The sequence below is a fragment of the Ochotona princeps genome, chromosome 8 (assembly GCF_030435755.1).
Source record: "Ochotona princeps isolate mOchPri1 chromosome 8, mOchPri1.hap1, whole genome shotgun sequence".
Lineage (NCBI taxonomy): Eukaryota > Metazoa > Chordata > Mammalia > Lagomorpha > Ochotonidae > Ochotona > Ochotona princeps.
In genome coordinates this window covers 47,222,243-47,242,184 of record NC_080839.1, presented here as the reverse complement: position 1 = coordinate 47,242,184, position 19,942 = coordinate 47,222,243, and the positions used below count along the sequence as shown (strand labels likewise).

General features: G+C 44.6%; 1 protein-coding gene across 3 annotated transcripts in view; it reads right to left on the bottom strand.

Moving 5' to 3' along the window:
* The window catches only part of STPG4 (sperm-tail PG-rich repeat containing 4), a 44,789-nt gene extending 29,741 nt beyond the window's left edge, over positions 1 to 15,048 (bottom strand). For all 3 annotated transcript variants that reach the window (XR_009245981.1, XM_058667979.1, XM_058667981.1), the window contains exons 1-3: positions 14,952 to 15,048; positions 13,627 to 13,686; positions 11,407 to 11,664 (exon numbers count right to left, since the gene is read on the bottom strand). Coding sequence is in view for 2 of the 3 variants with exons in the window: in XM_058667979.1 (XP_058523962.1) it covers positions 11,407 to 11,664; positions 13,627 to 13,686; positions 14,952 to 14,987 (354 nt within the window). In the remaining variant the exon portion in view is untranslated. The remainder of the gene's footprint in view (positions 1 to 11,406; positions 11,665 to 13,626; positions 13,687 to 14,951) is intronic.
* Between the last annotated feature and the right edge of the window lie 4,894 nt (positions 15,049 to 19,942).

Sequence of the window (19,942 nt, the reverse complement as noted above, 5' to 3'; positions counted from 1 at the left end):
GGCTCACTTGGGGAGTGAAACATCGGATGGAAGATCTTCCTCTCTGTCTCTCCTCTCTGTATATCTGACTTTGTAATAAAATGAATAAATCTTTAAAAACAAACAAAAAATAAATGTTCAAGATCAAAGATAAACTGCAAGAGAACAACGTGACTCTACAGCCAGAAAAGCTCCAAGACTCCGCTAAATGACCGTTAGAACTGATAAACAAATTCAGTGATGCCGCAGGATACAAAATCAACATATTGTTAAAAGTTGCACTTTTATATAGTAATTAATTAACTTGCTAAGAAATATATCAAGAGGGCCCTGAGGCGTGGCCTAGTAGCTAAAGTTCTCACCTTGAACGCGCCAGGATCCCACATGGGTGCCAGGATCCCACATGGGCGCTGGTTCTAATCCCAGCAGCCCCACTTCCCATCCAGCTCCCTGCTTGTGGTCTGGGAGGGCAGTTGAGGACGGCCCAAAGCTTTGGGACCCTGCACCCGTGTGGGAGACCCAGAAGAGGTTTCTGGTTCCCGGCTTCAGCTGCGCAGCACCGGCCGTTGCACTCACTTGGGGAGTGAATCATCGGATGGAAGATCTTCCTCTCTGTGTCTCCTCCTCTGTATATCTGACTTTGTAATAAAAATAAATAAATCTTAAAAAAAAAAAAAAAAGAAATAAGAAAGCAAGACAGGAATTTGGCCTAGCAGTAAAGACACCATTTGGCATGCGCACATCAGCGGGAGTGCCTGGGTTCAGTGCTGACCTTTGGCCTCCGACTCTGTCTTCCTGCTGCTGTAGACCTTGGAAGGCAGAGGTGCTGATTCAGGTGTTCATGATGATTGGGTTCCTAATCATCCTTACTCAAGGCCTGGGTTGCATTCTTGGTCCATGGCTTTAGCCTTGGTTCAGCCCTGGTCACTGCAAGAATCCCCTCATGGGCATTTGAGACATAGGTCAGCAATGAAACTTCTCTTTCTCTCTCCCTTTCTATCTACCCACCCTCTTTGCCTCTTTTTTTTTTTTTTTTTTTTTTTTTGAAGATTTATTTATGTTTATCGGGAAGGCAGATTTATAGAGAGGAGAGAAACACAGAAAAAGATCTTTCACCTGCGGGTTCACTCCCCAAGCAGCTGCAACGGCCAGAGCCAATCTGAAACCAGGAGCCAAGAGGCTCTTCCAGGTGTCCCATGCAGGCACAGGGTCACAAGGACTTGAGCCATCCTCCACTGCTTTCCCAGGCCAAAGCAGGGAGCTGGATGGGAAGTATAGCAGCCAGAGCATGAACCGGCACTCATATGGGATCCCAGAGGATGCAAAGCGAGGACTTCAGCTACTAGGCTACTGCATCAGGCCCCCCTTTGCCTTTTAGTAGTTATATTAATAAGTATAAATTTAAATTTAACCAAGGAAATGAATAACTTCTACAATGTCAAATTCCAAAATATTAACTAAAGAACTGGAAGACGACACAAAACAACAAAAAGATCTCCCATATTCATAAGTTGAAAGAATTAATGTTACTAAAATGTACATACTACTCAAGATAATTTACAGATTAAGTGTAATCCCCATGAAAACACATTCTTCACAGGAATAGAAAAAAATTCCAACCACCAAAGAGACTCAATAACCAAAGAATTCTTTTCTGTAAGAAGCGAAGTTGGAGCATTACAGTATCTAGTCTCTATAGTAATCAAGACAGCATGGTACTGGCACGAAAATTGACATGTAGACCAATGGAACCGAATAGAGAACACAGAAATAAATTGACATATTTACTACTAGTTGGTTTTTCTATAAAAACGTATGGCGAAGAAAAGACAGAATGCTAGGACCACATATTTTGTGATTTCCCCTGTGACTGTAGTTTGAGTCCAAAGTTCAGCTGGAGAGTTTTTCAAGAAAGCTTGTTTGAGTGATCCCCAGACCTGAGTCTTGTGGACACCAGCTAGTATGGGGTCTGGTTCAGCCAGACACCTTCATCAGCCTACACACATCCTGGTGAATGCAACTGCCTGGTCAGTTCTGCCTCCAACTCCATCTCCTATACAAGCTTCTGGGTACTGCGGGCTAACCCGACTCAGCCCAGTACAAATCCAGCCCTTATGCACACCAGTGGGAATTGCAGCCTTGTTGGGGCAACTCTCAATAACTCCAACCAGGCCCATCTGCAGCCCTAACTTCTGCGCATGACACCCCACCACCCTCCATCGCCAGTCTCGGCATTTGTGATTGGATGCTGCAGCCTAGCCTGGCCCAATCCCCCCTCAATCCCACCCTAAGCTCTCACACAAACCGGGGGTGCTACAGTCCCAAGGGGGTGAGCGCACAAATCCCCTACAGAATTTGCCGCTAGACCCAGTCCTCTTGTGTGCCAGTTGGTGTCATGGCCCAGCCCCAAAAATAGACATTTCTGAAAAGTAGATATGCAAATTGTCAAGAAGTATATGGGAAAAATCTCGACATTAGTCATCAGAAAAATGCAAATGAAAACTATAATCAGTATCTTCTTATCCAAATGGCTTTTATCCAAAAAAGCAAAGAATGCCAAATGCTGGAGGGTCTGCGGCGGGAATGCACACATCAGTTAGTGCAGCTGCTGAAGCCTCAAGGAGCTAGAGAGCCATCATGATCCAGCCACCTCACTCCGGGGTATGTGAAATCAGCCTATCAAGGAAACACCTGTACTCCCTCAGTTACTGCAGCAGTAGTCACAAACGGCTAAGAAAAGGTGGTATATACACCCAAAACAAAATTATTCAACCATACAGAATAATGAAATCCTGTCATTTGTGGCAACAGGGACAGAACTGGAGGACACTATGTTAAGTGAAATAAGCTAGACCCAGAAAGACAATTACTTTTCTGTTTTCTAGGCAGAAGGTAAAAAAAAAAAAAAAAAACCTGACACCAAAGAGAACAAGCTGGTGGTTCCTGAAGGCCAACAAGAACAGGGGAAGCAGGGCTAGATGTAAGTTGGTACCGACATACTGTCCTCAAGTTCAGCAGGGGAGAAACACGCTCAGAGACAGCAGATTAGGAGTGCTAGGGGGCCAGTGAAATGGAGCTTTTAGGAAGGAAAGACTTGAACAACAACTTAGAAAGGAGTGAGAGAGGATATTTAGGATTGGAGCATTTCAGCCAAAAGAACACAAAGAACTGGAGGCCAGAGGAGTGGTGAGTACAAGATGTAGCCAGGAGCCTACTGGCTCAGCAGCAGTGAGAGGGATAACAGGGAAGCCAAAAGGTGCATGTCTGGCCCAGGTAAGTTGCCGTTTAGGAATCCTGAATCCCAACTCAGAATGTCTGTTTCGGACCCAGCTTTCCACTAATGCCCACCTTGGGAGGCCACAAAGAATGGTTCAAGTACTTGGGTCCTGCTCACCACATGGGCAGTGTGGATGGAGTTTCAGGCTCCTGGCTTCAGTCTAGTTCAGCTGTGGCTGTATGGGCATTTGGGGAGTGAATGAAAGTTGTCTTTCCGTTCCCCAGTGTGTGTGTGTGTGTGTGTGTGTGTGTGTGTGTGTATTCTGCGTTTCAAATAAAATAAAATACATGGGAAAAAAAGTAAAACTCCACTTTAAAAGGGCAGGTGGGGGTGAAATCAAGAGTGAAGTCATTTCATTATATATAGGCTGTCAAGAAAAACTTTGGAGATCGCACCCATTATCTTCATGCCTTAATGCCTTAATCCAGTGGTCCTCAACCAGGAATATCTCTACCACCCAGGGGACATCTGGTACGGTCTGGGGACATTTTTGGTTGTTGCCACTGGGAGGAGAGATTGCTAATGGCATCTAATGAGTATGAGCCAGGATTGCTGCTAAACATCATACATTGTATGATGCACCCTCTCTAAACTGAAGTTGGGAAACTCTGGATTGAACAAGCCGGCATGTCAAAAAGGCACTCAGACATGCAAGCATGCAACTCAGGAGGATGGTGTGGGCAGACGTATGTGAGGTTAGGCACAAATAAACAGTGTTCCTAGCCATGAAACTGGATAACGACTCACTCCGGGGAGTCACTGTAAATCAAGAAGAGGTTTGCAGGTCTGGGGTCCACCCAGGGGTCAAGGAGGAGGAGGAGCAAAGGCAGCAAGCACCAGGAGAAGGGGAGAGAGCTGGGGAGGAGGTGTTGGAGGTTTGAACAGAGATGTGTGATAATGCCACATGGATAAGTAAACAAACTAGCAAAGTCCATTTAGTCCCCACTGGGGGTGAAGGGGTTCAAACAGAACTCCGCATTCAACTACATGGATGCAGGTACAAAGTATGCCAAGAGTGAGATTCAACCAGGGTGTGGCTTTGTCAAGCAACTGGGAAATGAGCAGTCGGGGCAAGGAAATTGATGGTGTGTGCAGGGAATAACTATAATGATTAACTATGGAATTTAAGCTTCAGAAGGAAAACACCAGGGGGCTACAAGGTTGTGAAAAGGTGGAATTACAGGCTGAGAGGAATAGAAAAACTGCTGGGGCTGGGATATCACAAAAGGGACTGAAGCACTGTGGCATAGCAGGTAAAGCCACCACTGGCATCCTATATGGGTGCCACTTTGTGTCCTGGCTGCTCCACTTTCCATCCAGCTCCCTGCTAATGTCTTGGGAAAAACAATGGAAGGTGACCCTAGTCTTGGACCACATGGGAGACTTGGATCAAGCTCCTGGCCTCAGCCTGGCTAGATCCTGGCCTAGCCCACATTGTGGCCATTGTGAAATAGATCACTTACTTGCCACCCCATCCTATCCCTGTAACTCAGACTTTCAAATGAGAGAGAGAGAGAGAGAGAGAGAGAGAAGGATTCATATGATGGAGATTATTAAAAGACTGCCATTTTTGGTCTTAAAAAGATTCCAAAGGGTGAGGTAGAGGATTCTAGAACCTGAGAAGTCAGTTGGTTGGAAGTTCATCTCCACGTGCACTGAATTTACGATAGGAGTAGTAGAAAGAGTGGCAGGGGACAAAGGGAGCGAAGATCACCAAGAAATGAGGGAAAATGCCCAGGGCTCAGTGGGTGATTGTAAAGGGAGGGGCAATAGCATGTCTTAAAGGGAACGCGCGCAGAGAGAAGTGGCTCCAATTTTGTCCATGACAAGGGTATTTCATCTCCAACATGAGTGGCGAGGACTCCAGGAACTGAGCCGCCATTGCCTGCTGCTGCTCAGGGTGCACATTAGTAAGAGGCTGGACAAAAGAGGGCAAAGCCAGGACTGAAACCCAGGCATTCTTGATACGGAATGTGCTGTCCTAATGGGCATTCATGTGGTGAAGCTAATTAAAAGATTGTCATTTTTGTCCTAACTGCTAAGCCAGTGCTACCTCCCAGGAAATTTTTGAAGAGTTTGCATGGACATGGATTTCAAAATTATTAAGATTTATTTATTTTTATTACAAAGTCAGATATATACAGAGAGGAGGAGAGACACAGAGAGATACAGAGAGGAGGAGAGACACAGAGAGGAAGATCTCCCGTCCGATGATTCACTCCCCAAGTGAGCTGCAATGGCCGGTGCGGTGCCGATCCGAAGCCGGGAACCTCTTCTGGGTCTCCCACACGGGTGCAGGGTCCCAAAGCATTGGGCCGTCCTCGACTGCTTTCCCAAGCCACAAGCAGGGAGCTGGATGGGAAGTGGAGCTGCCAGGACCAGAACTGGTGCCCATATGGGATCCCGGGCCGTTCAAGGCGAGGACCTTAGCCGCCGGGCTACACCGCCGGGCCCTTAAAACCTTTATTCTAAAACAGTAATTCAGCTGGTGACTCAGAGCCTAACTAGAGATATGCATATCCGTATTTGAGCTGTGAATGTGTTTGTGTGTGTATATGCACTCATTTCTACATTGCCCTTTCCCAAGGGTATTTGAGGTCGCCCCGGAACTTTTGCAATGATTTTGTTGTTATTAGAGAAATAACACATTTTTATTGTAGAATGCAAGGATACTTTCTTTTTTGTTTGTTTATTTTTTTGATTTTGCAAGAATACTTTCAAACATTAATGGAAAAAGAATTGAAAAACTAAGTTTATTTCTGTGTAATAATTTTGAAATCCAGGGCCCTGCAGCACGGCCTAGCGGCTAAAGTCCTCGCCTTGAACGCCCCGGGATCCCATATGGGCACCAGTTCTGGTCCTGGCAGCTCCACTTCCCATCCAGCTCCCTGCCTGTGGCCTGGGAGGGCAGTCGAGGACGGCCCAGGGCTTTGGGACCCTGCGCCCGCATGGGAGACCTGAAGGAAGTTCCTGGTTCCATGCCGGAGTCCAGCTCCAGCTGAGTTCGGAACTCAAGAAGGGTGCCTAGATTAGGCGCAAAGGGGAAAGAAATGGACCACTACGATTTCATGATCATAATGGATAATGCGAGAAAGCTGTCCGCTTTATTTATACAAAACAGTCAAACTCTGGCTCAGACATTTTACCTCATGGTCAAGTGGGTGTTTCTAAGGATAATTCTGCCATTTGTTTTACCTTAAAACAATAGAAGTTCCTATTATAATTCTTATTCTACAACTTAATCTTGTATCACAAAGAAAAGGAGAACCTAAAGATCAAGGAAAGAATGAAACCCTAAATACAGGTCCTTTGATTAGCAGAAGGTCAATGGGGACAGCCAAGACAGTAGGAATAATAGAAGGCCCTTTTGTAAGACATTATTATTGACATTAACCTCCAAGCTCACATTGAGTAAATGGCGAGCTCCACAGTAGCAAACAATGCCTGAATGGATTAGAATTCTTCTGCAGGGTGGTCCAGTGTCCAAGCAAAAGAAGGTGGAGTTGCAATCAGGTGGTTGTAGAGACATCCGCCAGGCCCTGCCATGCAGCGGCAAGTTCCTCGTGGCCCTGCCTGCAATGGAACAATACTCTTCACACCTTCCTGTCCCCCACATCCACTGCACGAACTCCAACAGTTCCCCGCTTCGGATCGGCACAGCACCTGCTGTTGCGCTCACTGGGAAAGTGAATCATCGGATGGAAGATCTTCCTTTCTGTCTCTCCTCCTCTCTGTATGCCTGACTTTGTAATAAAAATGAATAAATCTTAAAAAAAAAAAAAAAGAATGAAGGTTTTAAGAAGAATGGTAACTGGAACCAGTGTGATAGCCTAGTGGTTAAATCCTCCCTTTGCATGCACCGGGATCTCATATGGGCACCAGTTTGTATCCTGGCGGCTCCACTTTTCCCATCCAGCTCCCTGCTTGTGGCCTGGGAAGGCAGCTGAGGATGACCCAAAGCCTTGGGACCCCCACATCCGTGTGGGAGACCCAGAAGAGACTCCTAGCTCCTGGTTTCACCTCATCTCAGCTCCAGCCATTGCATCCCCTTGAGGAATGAACTAGTGGACAGAATAGCTTTCTCTCTGTCTCTCCTCTCTGTGTATCTGCCTTTCCAATAAAAATAAATCTCTAAAGAAAAAAAAAAGCAATTACTAGAGAAAGCAGTAAATCTATATTTTAAAAAGTTAAAACTTCTTTACAAATGAAAAGTGCTAATGTACAAGGTCAAGTTTCTATAAAAATTACTGAGTTTGATAATGCTATTCTATTTGAATGACAAGAATGTACTTTATCTACCTAAAGTTCAAAAGATTCTACTATTTGATAATATTCTATTTAATAGTACTCTATTGAATAGTTCTATTAACCAATAGAATTATGAATTTTATTGGTAAGTTAACAGTACGACATCTGAGTATTTCTCATGTTGTAAACATTTTATCATATGCCTTTGAAATAGAAACCACAGAAGTGTAGAAAGACTGAATTCTTTTAGTTGCTGGAGCTTAATACTTTGTAGGTGGTAGGGAGCAGAAAAAAAAAGAAAACATGCTTTTTGTAGGGTTTATTTCTTTTTAAAATTTATTTACTTATTTGAAAGACAGAGTGAAGCTGAGAGAGACAGAGCACATGACCTTCCACCTTGCTGGTTCACTCCCCAAAGGCCCTCAACAAGGAGGGCTAAGCCAGGCCCAAGCCAGAAGCCAGAAACTCTCTCTGGATCTCCCACTTGGGTGACGGGGACCCAGGTACTTGGGCCGTCATCTGCAGCCTTGCAGGGACATTAGCAACAAGCTGGATGGGAAGCAGAAGAGGTGGCTCTGGATGCAAGGTTCTCTAACATTTGTGAGCATCCCAGATGGCAACGTCACACATTGTCCTTCTGCACGCCCTACACATCCAAATTCTCCTGCCACTTAACACTTTGGGACTGTGCCCAGTGCCAGCCTTCTGTGCTTTCCCTTTCAATAGTGGGCCTGTGGTGGACCTCCAGAGACCCACAAAATCAAGTAGTGAGGAAGCAGAAAGAAAGTTAAATGCAGGGGGGAAAGGAGGATTTTGTGTTTAAAATGACCAGAGCAACTTCACATGTAGCTTGGTTACCCAATCCCACGTCATAAAGTGCAAGCATAAATGATCACATTCATCCACTAGAACAGACAGGGTAAGATTTACCCAGTTCACACCTATCATTCTGTTCTATTTCAAAGCTATAATTTGCCAGGCAGTAGGAGGTGTCTATGTGTCAACAGTTGTATGCCCAACCTGCTAAAGCTTCCTTGTTCACCTTAAAATCCCAACCCTTTGCACCTTTTAGTGTATTTTTATGTGTTTGTTTCGCTTTTATTTTAAAGGAAGAGAGAGATAGAGAGATCTTTCATCATGTAGTTCCCTCCACAGATGCTGGCAGGGCTAGGCCAAGAAAGGAGATGTCAGTATGGGTTTCTCACATGGAGAGCAGGGACCCAAGCACCTAAGCCATTATCTGCTGCCTCCAGTGGTGTGCATTAACAGAACTCTAGATTGGAATCAAACAAATGCAACTCTGATATGGAATGCAGGCATCCCACGTGGCTTGTGAACCACCCGTAACCCCGCTGCCCTGACTCTCTCATCTTAACTTGTGGTTGCAGGCCATTTCCTCTCAAGCTGTCACAGTAATATTCTGATGAACTTGTGAAGGTTGATATTACGATCAGCTTCTCCATACAAGAGAACTATCAAGACACAGTGAACAGAGACAAGTGCCCCAAGACCAGGGCATCAACACATTTCTCTTCTCTCTCTCTCTCTCTTTTTAAAAATATTTATCTATTTATTACTGGAAAGGCAGATTGAAAAAGAGGAGAGACACAGAGAAAGAGCTTCTGTCTGCTGATTCACTCCCCAAGTGGCTACAACAGCAGGAGCTGTGCTGATCTGAAGCCAGGAGCCAGAAGCTTCTTCCAGGTCTCTCAAGCAGGTGCAGGATCCCAGGGCTTTGGACCATCCTTGACTGCTCTCTCAGGCCACAAGCGGGGAAATGGATGGGAAATGGAGCAGCCAGGAAATGAACCGGCACCCATATGGGATCCAGAAGGATGCAAGGCGAGGACTTTAGCCGTTAGGCTATCAGGCCAAGACCACCAGTGCATCTCTTGAATGGGCCATGTTCCTGCCAGTTTCACACCTTCAACAATACCCTCCTCCCTGGATAGGTCTCTTGTCTGTGTACAGCCTGCCCCTCATGCACAGCGGAAGGCACAAAGTAGACTGAAAACAGAAAGTTCTTAGTAAAAAGCATTTATCTAGCTTACCCATGTATGCACCCTGTGCCTTCAAACAGGCTATTTGGGTTTTCTTCCAGGAAAAATGGGAGATCACATCTGTTCTACCCATTTCAAAATGAAAGAAAAAGGAAGAAGCAACAGAGAGCATATACATGGGTGCCCACAGAGCCACATGAAAGACCCATGGTGGTCAAGGTCCAAGAAGCCCTCCCTAGTGCAGAGGCCTTCCAGGCCTTCAAGCCAGCCTCTGCTGACCTCTCCCCTTGACGCTTCCCACTACGCAGTTCATCTCAGCACTGCACGTGTTTTCATCTTATGTGGCAACTTCAGCATTTCCAGGCCAACAATGCCTTCCTTCCCAGAGCCTAGCACGGAGTGACAAGTGTAGTCCTACAGTGTGCTACCACCAAAGCCACGAATAAACTGGTGGCTTCAACTGAAAACAGAATCTGACCCTCCTGCAACCAGGTACTCATTTACATTAAGAAAAAAAACTTATGGAGCTTCTCTGGGGTACATGGTTGTATGACACACTAATAAGAATACTCAGCCAGGGCTTTCTCTAAAACACCTCGCTGTAATCACCGCTCAGGGAACTGGTATGGCTGAATCACACATGAGGACCCAGAGGCTCCTGAGCTAAGACAGTCCTGCCAAGCCACTCCACAGGACTTTTCCCAATGTCCTTTACTTAGATTCAGGAGCCTTCACCAGGTAAAGTCTTAATGGGCACATTTGCAAGTCAAGATTTATCTTCCTCCCTCCCTCCCTCCCTTCCTTCCTTCTCTCCCTTTCTTAAGATTTATTGATGAGGGGGCCTGACACGAAAGCCTAGTGACTGAATCCTTGCCTTGTATCCACTGGGGTCCCATATGGACACCAGCTTATGTCCAGGATGCTCCACTTCTACCCATCTAGCTCCCGCTCGTGGCCTGGGAAAGCAGTCGAGGATGGCACAAAGCCTTGGGACCCTGCACCCATGTGGGAGACCTAGAAGAAGCTCCTGGCTCCTGGTTTTGGATTGGCTCAGCTCTGGCTGTTGAGGCCACTTGGGAAGTGAACCAGGGGATGGAAGATCTTTCTCTCTGTATTATCTGCCTTTCCAATGGAAATAAATCTTAAAAAAAAAAAAAAAAAAAAAGATTTATTCATGGGTCTGACATTATGGCATAGTGGGTGGAGCCACCACCTGAAGCACCAGCATCCCATATATGAGCCAGTTGGAGTCCTGACTGCTCCATTTCTGATCCAGCTCCCTGCTAATGTGCCTGGGAAAGCAATGGAAGAGGGTCTAAGAGCTTGGGACCCTGCACCCATGTGGGAGAGCCAGAGGAGCTCCCAGCTCTTGGTTTCAACATGGCCCGGTCCTGACTGTTGTGGCCATTTGAGGAGTGAACCAGTCAGTGAAAATTTTTCCTTTTTTTGTCACTCTGTCTTTCAATAAATAAATCTTTCTTAAAAACAAACAAACAACTAAAAATGCTCAGTCTTCCACACGCTGGGTCACTTCTCCAATGCCCTCTGAAGCCAGGGCAGGGCCAGGCTGAGACCATCCTGATTTCCCGCTCAGATGCCAGAGATCCAGGCATTGAGCCACTCTGCTGACTTCCCAAGGTACGTTAGTGGAAGTTGGATACGAACAGGTGTAACTAGGACTTGAACTAGTGCTCAGATGTGAGGAGTGTAGGCACCCCTAGCACCAGCATAATGCACTGTGCCACAGCCCTCACTCCTCCATTCTTGCTTGGTTTCTATAGGAAATAAGATACGCTAAGGGTTCCCATCCCCCCTGGAGGAAGACATATGCACAGGATAAGGCCTGTTTTCCTTAGGGACTCTTAGTAGATACCCACAAAACCTAATGTGGCAAGTGCTTACCTTATCTTTATCAACTAGCATGCTGGGGCTGGGCCGAGGCCTGTCTTTGAATGAGTAAGTGGCTACTTGCTTCTTTAACAGGTCCAGGAAATCAGGAGGCATGTACTGTGGAAGATCATTCAGGACTGGATTGTTTCTTTGCACAAGAGGTAGCTTTTTCCTTCCTTCATTTTTAAAATTGTATGTTGCTGTCACTGGATTTAACAAAGCTTCTTCAAGGAAAGTTTTCAGGTGGTACGTGCCAGGTATAGGAGTATTCTGGGGAAAATCAACACCTGCTATAAGCCATTGCATTCACCTGTACCTGCTCCCAAAGCATCACTTCCGGAAGAGTAATTTATAAGTAGTATTTCTTACTGTTTCGTAATCTAACAATGAAATCCTAGGGGCCTTCAAAACTTTCACAGAAAAAGCAGATCATCTTTAACAATTACAAAATGGATTTCAAAGTGCTTTGCATCAAGGTAAATATATTGTTCAATTCCACTTCTGCACAAACTTTTGGAGTTCCCCTGATATAATAGACACTCCTGATAGACAACATTTCAAGGGAATAATTATTAATTTCTTTCTGAACAAGTTGTGGTTACAGCAAATCAGTTTTATGTGAATGTTAACATATAAAAGGCACCTTTGGGCCCATCGCAGTAGCCTAATGGCTAAAGTCTTTGTCTGCATGTGCCAGGATCCAATCCCAGTGGCCCTGCTTCCCATCCAGCTCCCTGCTTGCGACTTAGGAAAGCAGTAGAGGACGGCCCAAAGCCTTGGGACCCTGCACCCGCATAGGAGACCTGGAAAAAGCTCCTGGCTTCGGATCAGTTCAGCTCTGGCCATTGTGACCATTTGAGAAGTGAATAAGCAAATGGAAAACCTTTCTCTCTGTTTGTAAATCTGCCTTTCCAATAAAAATAAAAAATTTTTTAAAAGTAACTTCAGGGGCTGGTGTGGTAGTGTATCAAGCTAAACCTCTGCCTAGAGCACCAGCATACCTACCATATGAGCACTGGTTTGAGTACCAACCGCTCCCTGCTAATGCCCTGGGAAAGCAGTGAAGGATGGTCCATGGCCTTGCGTCCCTACACCCATGTGGGATACCTGTAGAAGCTTCTGGATCCAGATGGGTCCAACTCCAGTTGCTATGGCCATTGAGAATGAACCAGGGGATGGGGGTTCTTTCTGTCTCTAAAGCAATTTTTTTTTTACCTTCACATACATATTTCAATATGCAATAACTATGACTCTAAATTCCAGGCCACTAGTGAGACTGCTTAAGGATAGTTTCCTGACTATTCTACAGCCACTTAGTGAACAGTGTTCCTCTGCAGCTTTCAAGAGAGTGAATGAAACTGGGGTGGGACTGGCAGCCCACATGGTCTACTTAGCCCAGTGAGAGGTTTAGTACTTTCAGCAGAGGCTTGGTACTTTGAAGTCACAACCACAGTACTGCTGAACAGCCAGACCTGGTTTAGCGGCTGCTGTTCTGGTGGCCGTCTTCCCCCTGAGAGCACTTAGCTCACTTGCCATTACAAACATGAGCTCAGGGCAGGTGCTTGGCCTAGCTGTCAAGACAGCCCGCACCATGGAGCCTGGGTTCAATCCCAGCCCCATCCACCTTCGAAGTTCACTGAAGTGGTTTGAGGAATAAACTAGCAGATGAGAGTTTTTTCTCCCTAGCTGTCAATTAATAGGTGAATATTTGTAATGATTTGCTCAGTTCCAAGCAGGCCTTGACCCATGGGTCCCTCTATTATTGCAGGGTACTCAATACAGAAAATATATCTGCAATACAGCAACTGTCTCTTGAGAGGACAGTCTTCGGGTCATTTTTCTTTTTTGTAATACCCTCTTCATATGTGTTCACCATGGCAACAAATGCTACTGCAGGTTCCACAGCATTTAAGATAAAAGCTGACACCAATGGTCCCTTCTACAACACGTGGGTTTTTTTTTTCTTTCTTGCACAATCTCACGAAGAGGATAAGAGCATAGACTGACCTCATCTAGCTACCCTGTAAACCATCCACATTCCTGAACTTGCTTTGCTTTCCCCATCTTTTGTTGCACTCAAAATTTAAAGTTGATTTTGCATTCATCTGCTGGTGCTGACGTTAGAGGGCCACACGGATCCAAATAACGACTGTCTTCTTACGGTTATGTACTGATTAAGGTACTAAAGCGAATTGCAACCAATTGAATAGGAAAGACTGAAGATATACACACTGTTAATGCTACTCGCCACCATCCTTCTCTTTCAAAAGATGACGTCTTCCGGGTTGGTTTCTATCAACAAGCACAAAATACACTTATTTTTGATAGATGATCCTTTAGAAATAGATATGTTATAAAAAATTGGGAGAAATACATGTATCAAATTGCTAAGCCTTTATGAAAATAAAAGCTACATAATGATCAATTACACTCACTTATTTCTTTAAATTGCTATTTTATAACCTTTAATGCATTTGAGTCTCTAGATTCCCTTTGCTGAACTTAAACAGTAATACATTCTGTTTTAGAGAGGTATTTTAAGAACATTTGACATAATACAACATGGTGTTCTTAGTACAGAAGTGTTGTACTTGGTGGCATGTTTGGCCTTGAGGCCCAGCCCCATCACTTCCCAGCTAAGGGCACTGGATAAGTTATGCAATCCTCACACCTCCGCTTCCTCACAAGAACATAAAAATAAAGTACTACAGGAGTTGGCGTGAGAATAAAGCACTGCTCGTGTAAACACGTGCTCCCATGATCCTTGCTCAACAAATGGGCTGCCTCTGCCAAGCAAAGAGGTTCAGTTAGAGCAGTAACTTTTGTCCACTCTACTTTTATCCACTAGGCTTTCATTTTAACGAGGAAATATGTGCATTTCTCTAAAGCATTTTGTTTCATCCATGCTGCTCTGTCTGGCTTCTATAGATTCTCTTATCAAACATGAATCATTGTATATTTTATAGTGATGGGCCAGGGGAGCTTTCTCAGTCAGGTCAAGTGAGGTCTCCCAACTCTATTCAGGGAAATGAGGTGGTAGGAGAGGAAAGAAAATAAACATGCTAAATCTAAAGCAAGTAATTGGCAGCTGCTGTTTGCTTTTGCCCAAGGGAGGTGATCTAAACTCATTTTCTATTTTAAATTCTCTTTGAGGTGAAAAAAATAATCATCATAATAAAAGAAGGGTTAAGCATCCCATCCAAATTTATTTAAAAACTGCAACAAAAACTTTAAAATTTTATAGATCAATATTAAAATAGCAGGTGGGGCAAAATGGAGCTAAGAAAATTCCATTCTCCGGGCTAACAGGAGGAGAAAGAAATCTTCTCCTAATTGTCTAGTGCAATTACTCGTGAGAAGGAAGACACACGGTGAAGGTGGCAGCTATGGCAGCCGCACAGGAAAAGGAAATAGAATTCAGAAAAAATTCTATCTATCAAGACCAAGTAAAAAGAGCAGCAGGAACGCAAGGCCAGGGCAGATGGGCTGAAGTTACAAAGATGAGTAGACGCAGTTCACTGGCTGTGGCAAGCACTTTACACTCCAGGCCGTCTTACTCCTGCGGTGGTGATGGTGACGCCCTGCTGGTCCATGGCAGCCTCCTCTCCCAGCCCAGGCTGGTGTGCCGTTGCTAGGAGGCCTCTGTGATGGCGTCCCCTCCCCTCCCCCACCACCGAGCGCGCAGACCTTCCTGGTCTCCAAGGGTGGGCGCACATTTTGGAGTGCACGGGTGGCTCACAGGTGATCCTCCCCAGGCGGTAACACACACAGAATCTAGAGGGCCCTGGGGTGCCCAGTGTCCTCGGGTGATGCACAAAGGGAGATGGCCAATCTCCAACATCCCCGCCCCCAAACGCCCTATTATCCCACATAGCCACACACACTGGGAGATCCCTTCAGGTAAAAACCAACCTTAGCACCCACTCTAAGTTCCTCCAAATAGAAATTCCGGTCGGGAAGGCTGCTTTTCTCGCCTGCAGAACAATTCGCTGTGGCTTCTTGACCTACACATTCTTGCCTTTAGAAACAAATCCTTGGGTCCAGCGCGATAACATAGTGGTTAAGGTCCTCCCCTTGAACGCGCCAGGATCCCATATGGTTGCTGGCTCTAATCCTGGCAGCTCCACTTTCCATCCAGTTCCATGCTTGTGGCCTGGGAAAGCAGTCGAAGGACGGCCCAGAGCATTGGGAACCTGCACCCGCGTGGGAGATCTGGAAAGAAGTTCTGGCTTCTGGCTTCGGATTGGCACGGCACCGGCCATTGCGGCTCACTTGGGGAGCGAATCATCGGACAGAAGATCTTCCTGTCTCTCCTCCTCTCTGTACATCTGCCTTTCCAATAAAAATAAATCTTAAAAAAAAAAAAAAGCAAAGCCTTTTGGCCCTGCACCCACGTGGGAGACCCAGAAACTCCTGGCTTTGGATGGGTTTAGCTCTGGCCACTTGGGGAGTGAAAGCAGACAGAAGACCTTTATCTTTTCTATGTATCTGCCTTTCTGATTAAAAAAAAAAAAAACTTAGGTAAAAAAAAATCAACTCCCTCCCTTACCCTTAATTTCACTTTGTAGTGCCTGTGTTGCCCAGGCTTTGTATAATTTCATCTTCATAACAACTTGGAGAGCAGGCTTTAGTTCCAATTTTACAGGTAAGAGGCTTCCTTGGATAGGCTCTCAGTAGTTGGCAGACTGCAAATCCAGATCTCATTCCAGACTCCCCTGTGCCACATTTCACGAATTTCCAGGAGACATGGACTCAGTTCTTTCCTCCTCTTCCCATGCTTTGTTAGAATCATTTTCCTAACATGTCAACAAACCCACCTTCCAATAGAAGCTGGACTTGCTAGACCCTTAGTGACATGATGTCAGCCTTCATTTTGCATTGCTGCACTGATTGCTCTTTGCTTAACCCCCTCGTCCCCCCTTGGCTCCCAGCACCTGGACACTGGCTGCACTTGGTAGGATTTATTCTGGGCTGTCCTTAAAGGGGTTGGTTGTTACCAAGAGATGTTTGGAACTGTGTGGCACAGTGCCTGCAGTACACGTGGTCTCTTTCAGGACAAAAACACAATTTACAATGCAAGCCCTCATTTCTCTAAGACCTCACTGCTCCATGTCGTACTAGTAGAACCCACAACGCATCATCCTCAAACTGTTCTGTGCCTGGAATGCTGCTCTTTTTCTGACTGCCCCTCCTTGGCAGGGTCATCTTTCCAGGACTAATCCATACGTCCAAGGGACCGTGCTTACCTTTATTGGGGAACTCTGACAAGTTTTAAATTCAGAGTCCTGAGAACGCAGGAGGGCTTAACACGTTTGAAGAAATGACTGACCAGTCTGCATTAGAAGCTCCTCAAAAACTTGAGGTACATACCCAAGATCTCATGATTTTTTTTTTTTAATATTTTATTGTTATTGGAAAGCCGGATATACAGAGAGGAGGAGAGACAGAGAGGAAGATCTTCCATCCGATGTTTCACTCCCCAAGTGAGCTGCAACGGGCCGGTACTGCGCCAATCTGATGCCGGGAACCTGGAACCTCTTCCGGGTCTCCCACACGGGTGCAGGGTCCCAAAGCTTTGGGCCGTCCTCTCCTGCTTTTCCCAGGCCACAAGCAGGGAGCTGGATGGGAAGTGGAGCTGCCGGGATTAGAACCGGCGCCCATATGGGATCCCGGGGCTTTCAAGGCGAGGACTTTAGCCGATAGGCCACGCCGCCGGGCCTGATCTCATGATTTTTTAAAAGGAAGATTCCAATCTTCATTTCTTACAAATATCCTTGGTGACTTGCAGAGCAAGAGACAATAGGACTTCGACTATTCTTTCAAAAAATACTAATAAGGAACTGTGTTTAAAAATGAATGAAATTAGAAGGCCACCATAGTCCTCACTCCAACACAGAACTCAACCTCAACGTAAGAAATTCAGTTCATCCCTGTGCCTCATTCCATTTTCTTATTTTGGCTGAGCCTATAAAACTAGCTCAGTAGACTAGGGACTGTTACTCTCCAGAGGCAGGCATCAGTCCCAGTACACAGAAGGTACAGAGAAGTCCAGAAACCCATACAAGGTGTGCAAATGAAGAGAACATCTATTTGAGAGAAAATAGTTTAAGTATCTCAAAAATAGAAACAGTATGGGTCAGTAGTTTCAAGGACTTATCCATGAGATAGATTAAGCATGTAGGATAAACAAAATGTTCTCTGCAGGAAACACAGTGTTATACAGCCTAAGATTTATTTTCAGGGTATCCTAAATTTGGAACAGGTATGTAGGTGTGTGTGGGGAAAGGTAGTTTGAAGGAGGCATTTCTTCTTAATACTCCAGTCTGCAGAACAACAAACAACTCCATGGCTCAGATCCTCTTAAGTCTCACCCTCATCCACAGATTCTAAGAAAAATACATGCCATCCAGGGATCTTTAATCACAACGGTGATGGCTCCAGCATAAAATTGACAGTGAAGACGCTTCAGATCAAAGAATTATCAATTGCCATAATCCTAACATAAAATGAAAACTGAAAAAGACCTAAAGGTGACTATTTTAAAACTACTGCTCTGGATTCAAATATTACAGAAACAAATTTCAACCCAACTAAGTATTTATGAGTACTGTTCTATACTTTAACGTAATGCCTAGTGTGTGGCTTATGAAAAGGCTCAGAAAAACCAAACACGCAAGCCCAAATCCCCTCTTCTTTGTTACCAGCTTATAGAACTGCTCATAATACTATCAAGGTTCCTATCAGGTGCATCAGTAAAAAATGTGGTATATATGTGTACACACACACACACAATGGAATAGCATTCAACCCTGAGACTGGAATCCTGTCATTTGGAGCAAAATGGATGCTACTAGAAAACATTTAGTCAGATGGAATAAAGTAACACATGTTCCCTCCACATGTAGCAACTGTTGGGAATGGTGGGAGTGACAGCAAGAACCTGGATAAAATTAATAGGGAAAGCTGAATGTTATTTTTGGATAGTGACAAATATACAATTATACTAGTGTGTAATATAAGAAACTGCATAATTTTTGGTTTGTAAATTTGTAACTATTCCAAAAGTTTAAAACTTTCAAACTGGAAAAACTGAAATTAACTCAATTCCCTTATTTTACGGGGTTCAAAAAAACCTGAGTTGGGGCAGGTGCTGTGGGGGTAGGCAGACCAAGTCCCCGCCTATGGCACCAGCATCCCACATTTGTGCAGGTTCCACTTGTGATCTAGCTCCCTGATAATGGCCTGGGAGGGCAGTAGAGGAGGGTCCCTGTAGCTAAATGGGATGCCCAGAGGGATTTCTGACTGGGGAACCAGAGAGTGGAAGATCTATTCTAATTTTGCTTTTCTGATCTTAAATAAATTAGAAGATGCCCATGCTTCAGTCTCAACTTTGCCTGATACAGCTTCCAGCTAATTAATGAGCACCCTAGGCAGAAGGGATGGTGACAAGTACTTAGATTCTTTCTACCCAGGTGGGAGACCCAGGACGAGTTCCAGGTATTTGAGTGAACCAGCAAGACAGGTCTCTTTCAACAAACAAAAACCCCAAGTTAGAAACTAGCTGAGTAAATCATACCCATTTTACAGGCAAGGTTACTGACGTCCTTTCAAGCACTCACACAAGCAGTGATCTGAAGACTGCTATAATCGAACTCCAGGGTCCATGCTTATTTTAACATCCTAAGAGAATGCCTCAACAGTCAGAAATAGGAATCTTGTTCCACTGTTTAGTTTGCATGTCCCTGCATCGAATAAACGGGTCTTCAGAACACACATCTAAAATCTTCCTATTTAATTCATTAACTAATATGTGACCATGTAATTACCCTCATTAAGATTATTAAGGCCTGTTAACTTCCCTTGCTCTGCCTGAAACACTTTAACCACTCTTCCTCCATTAATCATCCAATTTCCTATTTTTTTTAGAACAAAACAGTAGTAAAACAGTCAAAAGCTGGGGCAGTAACCTGCCAAATAAGGAATTAGTCCCCCGGCTAACTAAAATACTGTGGCTATTACCAGGTAAGTTAAATTTAATGTTTTAATCTTGGCTCTGCTTTGCTATGAAATCTTTCATTAAGTATTTAAAAGGTAGTTCAACCCTGACAACTACCTTTTTAGTAGCTTAAATTATACACAAAGCAATGCAAACAAAAACTGAAACAAGGCTTAGTCACTGCCAATCCACTCCCCTAAAACCACCTTTCTTGTGCAGCAAAACATGTCAGGTCAGCACAACTGAAAACTGTTGTCTTGAAGCAAAAATTAAAAAGCACAATGAGTGAAAGATTAGAAAATTAAGTAATCCTTTTCAACTAGATTAAAAGTCTTTATATTCTAAAAACCAATGCATAGCTAAAATATTTTTAAAAGGAAACACTAATTCCCAGAAGGTGAAACAGTGTTTTTATGCTTTTAATTTGAAGACTGGAAAGATGTACCCTCGTTTAAAAACTAAACACAATCTTAATTTCAAAAAGCGAACATTGTTTTATTCTCAAGATTAGACCTCGGAAGTTAATCAAATGACTCACATTCAGAGCAACAG